This window comes from Trichoplusia ni, chromosome 3 (genome assembly GCF_003590095.1).
Source record: "Trichoplusia ni isolate ovarian cell line Hi5 chromosome 3, tn1, whole genome shotgun sequence".
NCBI classification, from domain to species: Eukaryota; Metazoa; Arthropoda; class Insecta; order Lepidoptera; family Noctuidae; genus Trichoplusia; species Trichoplusia ni.
This window is the reverse complement of record NC_039480.1, coordinates 5,085,967-5,095,200: the sequence shown is the minus strand read 5'-3', so window position 1 is coordinate 5,095,200 and position 9,234 is coordinate 5,085,967. Positions and strand designations below refer to the sequence as shown.

At 37.8% G+C, this 9,234-nt stretch overlaps 1 protein-coding gene across 2 annotated transcripts in view; it reads right to left on the bottom strand.

Annotated features, from left to right (window-relative positions):
- Positions 1-3,996: 3,996 nt before the first annotated feature.
- The window catches only part of LOC113509014 (cyclin G), a 33,512-nt gene continuing 28,274 nt past the window's right edge, over positions 3,997-9,234 (bottom strand). For both annotated transcript variants that reach the window (XM_026892249.1, XM_026892248.1), the window contains exons 6-11: positions 8,658-8,824; positions 8,053-8,155; positions 7,637-7,743; positions 6,798-6,926; positions 6,628-6,716; positions 3,997-6,552 (exon numbers count right to left, since the gene is read on the bottom strand). In XM_026892249.1, the coding sequence (XP_026748050.1) occupies positions 6,471-6,552; positions 6,628-6,716; positions 6,798-6,926; positions 7,637-7,743; positions 8,053-8,155; positions 8,658-8,824 (677 nt within the window). In that variant the 3' untranslated portion in view covers positions 3,997-6,470. The remainder of the gene's footprint in view (positions 6,553-6,627; positions 6,717-6,797; positions 6,927-7,636; positions 7,744-8,052; positions 8,156-8,657; positions 8,825-9,234) is intronic.

The following is a 9,234-nucleotide window of genomic DNA, read 5'->3' as shown; positions in this document are numbered from 1 at the left end:
GAAATAATTTAAGGATTCCTTCCGTTTTGGGTTGACCAGAAGGAAGTGTCAACCTTCTACTGTCTAACCTCCAACCATGTCCCACCTTTCCTTTCCCTTCGTGTACCGGGGCCACGGTGACCCTTTTAGACAATCCCACTGCACTGGCAGAGTTTAATTTGGAGATTACTCTAAGGTTGAAAGAAGAACTGTCACTAACCGCGCTGTTTAAAATAGCTTGACTTATTTCGCGATTGCCTTAAGGTTAAAAAAATTACACTAACTATTCAACAAGTGACGTTACTTTGTGTCAGTTCAATACATTTGAGCGATTCGAAGTTATTGCTCAGAGATATGTAAACTCACAAGTCCAGGGCAACTACTGAATGTTAAGGATGGGAATACAAAATAAAACCAAAGGATAGAGTCTCATCATTTTATTTCTCATATTCGAGATTACTTGACTCGCTTTCTTCACACATTCACTTTACAGACACGCTATCAGGACTATTGTTTAACATTAAATGCATACGCTTATTGACAATCCATATTAACTCGACACATACTAAAATATGACTATACTGCTGAAACGATTTACAAGAAACTACAAAACAGATAGCTTCAAACTTGGAGAAGCTTTAGAAACAGGTCATTAATATAAATTGTCAATAATATTGGTGTTTTTACCGCCAGTGATCGCTTAAAAATAATATTCAACAATAGTTTATTACAACTAACTAAACTTAATCAAATTTTATCTTCTATTACTAGATATGAAAAGAGTTTGACACCAGATTGTCCAATCAACCATAGCACAAGAGAGAGATAGCAATACACATTGTCTCCTGTACTCTTCTCATAGTATAAAAGACAACAATTTAATTAAGTTTAATTTGTGAGTAATAGTTAAGTAACATTAGTACTGACTATTTATTGGTCGCTGCTGTACAAATAATCACTCGCTGCGGGTCTGCTATCAGCTGTTGAAGCAAGTCGGCGATACGATATAGCTCAGATACAGTCTGACAGACACATCACCTCAACACTGTGTATGTGAGATAGTTATTCACAGTACAGAACTTAGGAGACCTGATACCTCTTACATAAGATGTTGCCGTTTCGGAAGCGATATAGTAACAACGCCATCTAGTCTCAAACTGAGCAAAGCTCGTATTATGAGTACTAGACAATTGATAAACATACTTAAATATATTTCTAAATACATACATAATATAGATAAATTACACCTAAACACAGAACAAACGATCATGCTTATCACACAAACATTTGTCCTGGGTGAATGAATCGAGCCCTCAACCTTTGGTATAGCAGTCAGGGTCACCAACCACTAGACCAACAGGCCAACATTATCTAGCACAGTGCGGGTATGTCTTCGCTAACTACACCTTACTTTAAGAGCTGCTAGATTTTAAGTATCGCATCGCGGATCGACAGCCTTGCTTCAACAGTCAATAATAACATTATCCTGGTTTTATTTACATTCGAGAACAATAAAGCTTAAAAAACGTGTTATTAAATTATCTCTCTTATAATATCAGTTTAATATTTATAGATTCCTCCTTTTTTTATATCAAATATTTACATTTAAATTGTGCGATATCCATACTTGTCTAATACAAAAGACGTAGTCCAGGAACAGCACCCGTCCGAATAGCACCGGCGCGAATAGCACCGAGCCTAGTCCACGAACAGCACCTATCAATATTTTTGGCAGGTGCTATTCGTGGATACAAATTTATTTTATTATTTGTGTCCACGAACAGCACCTACGGCTCGGCAGCCTAGTGCTGGGATGCATTTGTTTAACAGGACGTTATTAAATGAAAAATATCGATAAAATCACTAGAACGTTTATTAAGAACTCGGTCTAGGCGACATTTAAATATAAGAAAAAACAATAAAAAGTCTTATGATAATAATTACTAATCTTACAAAATTATAAATCTGTAACACTTTCTTAATTTTTAATGTATCACAATCAGTCTATTCACATCAAAGGTGATGAGAGTAGAGTATCGCTACTCTAATTTTTAATGTATCACAATCAGTCTATTCACATCAAAGGTGATGAGAGTAGAGTATCGCGATTAGTAATTATTATCATAAGACTTTTTATTGTTTTTTCTTATATTTAAATGTCGCCTAGACCGAGTTCTTAATAAACGTTCTAGTGATTTTATCGATATTTTTCATTTAATAACGTCCTGTTAAACAAATGCATCCCAGCACTAGGCTGCCGAGCCGTAGGTGCTGTTCGTGGACACAAATAATAAAATAAATTTGTATCCACGAATAGCACCTGCCAAAAATATTGATAGGTGCTGTTCGTGGACTAGGCTTGGTGCTATTCGCGCCGGTGCTATTCGGACGGGTGCTGTTCCTGGACTACGTCATACAAAACGTTGACTTGCCACTTGAACCGATCCTATTGGCTCTCAGTGACATTCTTACCTGTCTCTATGTCTCCACATGGCTAGAGTTTCAAGTCACCATTTTGTATTAAAATCGTATTGTTTAAACAAGTCACATCACTTACTTCTACTGTACACGTGGTCCTTATAAAAATATTACGATTAAATTACAAACGGTCAGTACTAATGATAATTTATAAAAGTCTACCATCGACCAAAGCGGTGTGGATATGACACATGGAGTCATGTTATCATGTAACTTCAGGCCGATGTAAAATAGATCTTATATACTTTTATAAAAAGAAAACGTTCTTAAAATATTGTTTGTTTTTCTATCAAACATTATTTTTTAAGACTCGCATCGTTTAAAATAAAAAGATAATCTTTCCAAGACTTCGGGAAGGCTAATGTTAAGGTGACCACTGTTATTTACTGTCCACTTGTCAATACATTACATTGATCAGCCTCCCAGATTAAGATGTAAAACACCTTTTCCTTTTCGTCTCAACAAAGATATCTTTTTACTTTTTATGCATTATCACAGGCTTCAATGTACATTATTTTGCTGTTTCCATAAATAATCATATTGTATGTTTATCAATAAAAATGCTATTGAACAGATATAAATATAATAAAAACACATACTTAGCTGATGCCGGATGTATTGAAGAACAAATGCACTGATGGTATTAAATGCAGTCTTGTGACCTGTATTATACCACGCTGGACGACCGCTACTAGACAGCTGTGCTCCTACTAGCGACTGTTAGAGTGATATAATAGCGGGTGTGGGAGGGAGATGGCGTTCTACTGAAGCGCGCTGTCTCGCTTCCACAAACTGTAATATCACTTTAAACTGTGTTAGTAGGCACCTGAGTGTTTAGAATGGATATATTGTCAGTGAAACAGTTGTTTAATACAATATTTGACAATAAACGGTCATCAAGTCAGTCCAGCGTATTATTAAATTAGTCAAAGATTATATAAAAAATGAAAATATTTTGATGTTTTTTTGCAGTCACTAAGTATGCCAATGATACACATACAATATGAATTATTTATGTATGTTCAAATAAATCCCAAGTTTAATAAAGAAAAACTACAAACTGAGATCAATTTTTTTTTACAATTTTTTTTCAAAGATTTGTATTTTTTTTTGTCATTTATAAGTTTATAAACTACTACGATATTTAGAAATAAGTGATAACTACTAAGAAAATAATAAAAATAATTGAAAAAAAACGGGCCAATTTATAATCAGATGTTTTTTTAACTCGACCGAGTATGTCTAAAGATGTAAGGAAACGAATATATTAAATTAATTAATTAAAAATGTATTTTTACAAATAACTATAATACTTATATTATTGATAATAAGATGTACTTAAAAAGAAACTTCGGTGGATTTTTTTTTTACTTTTTCTCATATAAAAAGTTTAACATTCACTCTAATCGTGTGACTTGTACTCGTGCACTGAAACGTCACTTGAATTTGAGTAGCTCTCAAGAAGGCTCGTTCAGGAGCCCTAGACAATGTTACATCCCATTGGAATAGAAAACTTCAAATATATAGAAACGACATTCCTTTTCGACAAGTGACGTGACTTTGACTTGTCAGTTCAATACATTTGAATGTTTCAATAGCGTTGGCACTCGAGAAATGCAATTTGTACCCAAGCCTTGTAGTCACAACTGATCGGCATAAGACTTACAAAACACAGCGTTTCAAACAATTTATTTGATGAACTAACTTTCTTATTGATCGGCGTTCAAGAAACCGACTCTCAAGTGACACTTCAGTGCACGGGAGTTATTCTTAAAATTAAAACGAAAGCAAAAAGGGGTCGTCCGCGACGTCGACAGCAGAATAGTCACCCGACTAAACACTTTTAATCAAAACTTTTTAAACTTTTAAAGCTCACCAATTTTAATTATTCTATATAATTATAAATTAATACTATGCGTACTAACACCAGTATTTGAACACTTTTTACTATTCGATCACAACGACCCCAAATCAACGTTTTTTTTTACTTATTCTAAGAAAAATATGGAATTGTTTTATTTATTTTTTTACTTCTTTTTCACTCTTGTAAGAAAAAATCACAGTAGGGAAAAGCTTGGGTTGACCGATGGCGATTCTTATGGGTTTTGATTTAAAATTATGAAGCTTTTTTGTAACTTTACTTTTACGGGTTTCAGAGGCACTAAAATTATGTTTAATTAAGATGTATTTTCGAAGGATACTTTTTCTAATTTTTTCCTGGAAGTAGACTAAAAATTGAAGTTTTGCAAAATTGTTTTCGTTTAATAGACTTAAAAAAGAATATTATTGTTAAAGCCCGTTTAGTAGAAACCCTCGAAAAGAAACGCAATCGGCACAATGCAATACATTTGTATAAAAAGAAAACAACTTTTACATTTCATAATACTTTGGATAATATTTTTATTTAATTAATAATAATTTTGAACTGCATTTTTTTATTAATTTTGAAATTGCACCATTTTTTAGATTTTTTTTTGTCCTTTTTATACGGATTAACTTACATCTAAGTTCGAAACATACATTAAAGCGATTGTGGCGCGACTGTGGCGCGACAGTTGCGATACAATTGTGACAAGTCGGATAGCAATCGAGTTAATTTAATATAATTTAAAACTTTGAATACCAATATGCTTAATATTGCCGAGAAGCAATAGAGGAGCAATTTAAACACAATTCCATCGCAATTCCACTATAATAGAGTTTTAACCACAGCCGGGAGTGAACTGCGAACGTTAAAACCATAAAACGCACAGTCCCACCACTGATCTCATACAGACAACACCCAAACACACGGATCTCATACATTTTGACATTTTCAAAAAACTAGGATCGCGCACTATTTCGAGACATACAAGCACATTCCACTTAACTTAGAACCTCGGCTTTTCTCATATAAATTAATTAACACAGAATTTTTCTTCATTAAAAATACAGCGATTTCGTTTCCCACATTCAAACTGACTCATGTACCGACTTCCAACAAGGACTTTGATAGAAAGCAGAATATAATGTTCGGTCAGTTTCAATGCGTAGAAAGCAATGGACCCGGCTATCAGATATGTTTAACTTGTCACCCCAATAGAGATTTATTATTCAAGTTTCTAACAAAATAACTAACACCTTTCGAAATCTAGACTTTCCTATGAATGTCTAAAGCCCTGTACACACGGGGCAACGCGAGCCGCGAGCTTGCGCTGCCTCGTGTACAAAAAGCCTTATTCAATTATCGTAAATTCTCATTAAAAATGTCAATCTCAAATTCAATGCTATTATTTCATATCTACATATGCATAAATTGTCAATGTTTCTTAATAAACTTCTTATATAAATTAGATCTCGATTCCAAAAGGTGCTAGGACACAGTGAGCTGCCGGATTAACACTAAAAGTACCGTTATGTGGCAGAAGTGACACTAAAGTACCACAGATGGAGGATAGAGCTTATTCGTCGATGGGGCAGTTATACATTGACTCGAGTTATTCTACAGACTAAGATGACAGTAAAATAGGATAAAATAATTATATTGTAAGATGAATACTGAATATTCAACCAAGGGAGCTCATATTACAACAAAAAAAAATCATTTTTAGTATTGCTAACTAAATATTTTTTCATATGATACTTAACTCATAAAATCCTTGATAAAATCAGTATTTACTCGCAACATAATTATTTCCCTCTATTCTACCTTCCAAGATTATTTAGACACCGCACGATATTTCTACGGCAGTCTAAATGAACCTCTTCCGTTTGAACGCATATCAAATAAACTATATTAATGTGTCTGTTTGTATAGTTCAGTTGAACTTTTCATCGTTCAGTTAACTTTTAAAACGTGGACTGATGATGTAACGTAGTCTAACTTCCGTCTTCATATGTTGTAAGATATAACTTATCTCTTCAAGCAGAAGTAGTGTCAGATCTATCGACTACCTGCACGTCGTGTGTGGAGGTAGTGCGGCAGTTAGTGTCACTAACGGGTAGGGTAGGTACCGGGTAGTTACGGGCGGGTCTCAGTTGTCGCAGTAGACGGGTAGCACGGGGCTGCGGGGCCAATCTGATGTCTCTTCGTTTTCACTGCACTCACTGCCCGATCTGGTGGAATAATGGTGGGTTAATATCTAAGAAACTTGTTCTTCAAACAAAGACAACATGAAGTAGGGTAGTTACCTGTTTCTCGTGGGCGTGGCGTCAACGGCGAAGTGTTGCTCCTCGATGGTCGGCAGCAAGGATGTGAGGCGGTCTGTCGGCCGTAGCACCTGAACAAGCGAATGTAATGTTTAGTTGATTCATCTGGCACGCGTGTCCCCGTGTCCAGTGTAGTCCAGCAGTGGGCCCACCTTGAGCGTCCTCTCGGACAGGCGCCACACGAGCCGCTGGCGCTGGTCGCGGCGCGCCTCGCAGCGCTCGTAGCGGGACACCACGTGGCGGACGCGAGTGCGGGCGTGGCTCAGGGCGGCTTCACTCATCTGGGAGGGAGAGAGATGTGTCGTCAGTATATGAACATAAAAGTATGTAAGGGCGGTCAAAGTAGCGTTGCTTATGGTGTTAACTATCATCTTCCATCTATTCTGTGATCCTAATATTCCTTGAAAAGAAACCGCGCGCTTTTCAGCGCTCGCGCCTTCGACGCGCGACATTTAACTACGCGAGACCTCCGTAACTCGCTTATACCAACGCGATAATCGCTAACAGCGCGACAACGTGAATTTACGAAGCAGTCTGGGCCGCTACGCACATTTCGATGATAAGTATACGTGTGCCTATGGGGAAGATCCTTAAACATCGTCAGGACGCAAGAATTTTTGATGACCATAATCTTTGTTTATGTGTTATGTGTCGTGCGTGATTTCTTGTAGTAGACCTGATATAGGTGTAAGTAGTAGGATGAGAAGTGGCGATTATGTTAAAATCTTCTCACCCTCGCTCGCGACATGATAAAGGTAAGTGTACGTATGTATTTATTAAGACGTTTTTTACGATGCGTTATGATAACGCATTCGAGTTAAGAATATTATAATAACAGTGATTATTTTATGGCAATTTTTGTGTATTAATTCGGTCCTGAAAATATAAAAAATGGATGGAAAAAGCAATAGATCGGAACTTACAAACATTTTAGACATATTTTGAGTACATATAAAACCTTATACTTATAATAAATATTCAAATAACTCACGTTGCAATGTGCCTGCAGTTGCCGCGCGAAGTCGATGAGGACGTAGGCGTCTTCTGGCAGGGCGCCGCCTTCCTCGCTGGCGCGGGACCATTCCGCTAGCTGTTCTTCTGTATAAAGGAAACATTTTGTAAATTTAGTGAAGATCTCATCATCATCCTAACCTTTTCCCAACTATGTTGGGGTCGGCTACCAGTTTAACCGGATTCAGCTAAGTACCAGTGTTTTACAAGGAGCGACTGCCTATCTGACCTCCTCAACAGACGTCACACGCTGGCGGGTGTGCCCCATATACCGACCGACTTCCGAAAGTAATCGGTTTCCATCTGAGCCGTGTATGATTATTGGAAATTATTAGAAATTGTTCGCAATAAATTATATAAACATTATATATAGTGTCATTATGAGTTAGTACTCACCCAGCTTGTAGTACAACACGACGAGCGCCAGTTCGCTGGTGCGCGTGTTGACGCACGCGGCGTCACACGATACGATCTCCAGCAGCTGGACTAGCTCTTCCTCCTTGACAATAGAGACGTTCGATGTTAATTGTAATGTTATTTATTAATTTGAATTTGTTTGGGTACTTTAGAGGTAAACAGCCGTCTTAAAATAAAAACTACTGTGCCAAACATGATGCAGTTTTTGAGACCAAATGACAACTAAAAATCAACAAAATCGGTTCGTCGAGGTTGAACTTCAGACCTAAACAACGTATAAAAAATACAGACGCATTGAAAATCACAGTTTCTGAAGTTTAATGAAGAAGTAAACAAAATTTATTCATCTTTTTCTGAAATAGCTCAATTTCAAAATCCTGACTAAAAACCTCGTCGTTTAAGCCAAATGTAAAGATACTCAGACGCTGAACAAGCGTTCGTGGATTACACAAACGTCTGTCATACGCGAGGATCGTACGACACAGCTTGCCTGGTTGCCTTTGTGCAGGTGATACGTACGTTGATGAGGACCCCAGTGTCCACCAGCACACTGCGACACGCGGCCCCCTCGCCCCGGTACATACCTGCACGCTGGCAGCGGGCGCGTGCAGCAGCAGCACGGCCCGCAGCAGGCGCAGCCAGTCCAGCGCCGTGGCCGCGCGCGCGCCGCCCGCCAGGCTCAGCTTGTCCACCAGCACGCGCGACATGCGGACCACGTCGCCCGCCGTGCACGCAGACTGCGAGATGGATACTGTGGGACAAAGATAGGTGTTACTTATGAACTCATTCTTAACGACTTGGAAGCTGTTCACCACTGAAACAAACGTATATAGTATTGGAGAGGCCTATGTCCAGCAGTGGACGAATATGGGCTGATGATGATGATACAGTATACTGTTGAAGTCTGCTAAGACAAGAACTGATCTTATCGTTTTCACCATGGGAAAGGTACATATCTTTGTCCGAGCTTCGAGTATGGCGAATAATTTTGGCCCTATTTTCTTCATGACTTCTGTAAGTTCTGACACGCCCAAGTATAAGGAAATATTTCGAGGCCGTAATATTGAATTTCAAGGCAAAATGTAAGCGAATACAGGACAAGGGCAGACCAGGAAGCAAGCCGGTGAACCCTTCACGAAAACTCGATCACTAACCATGCAA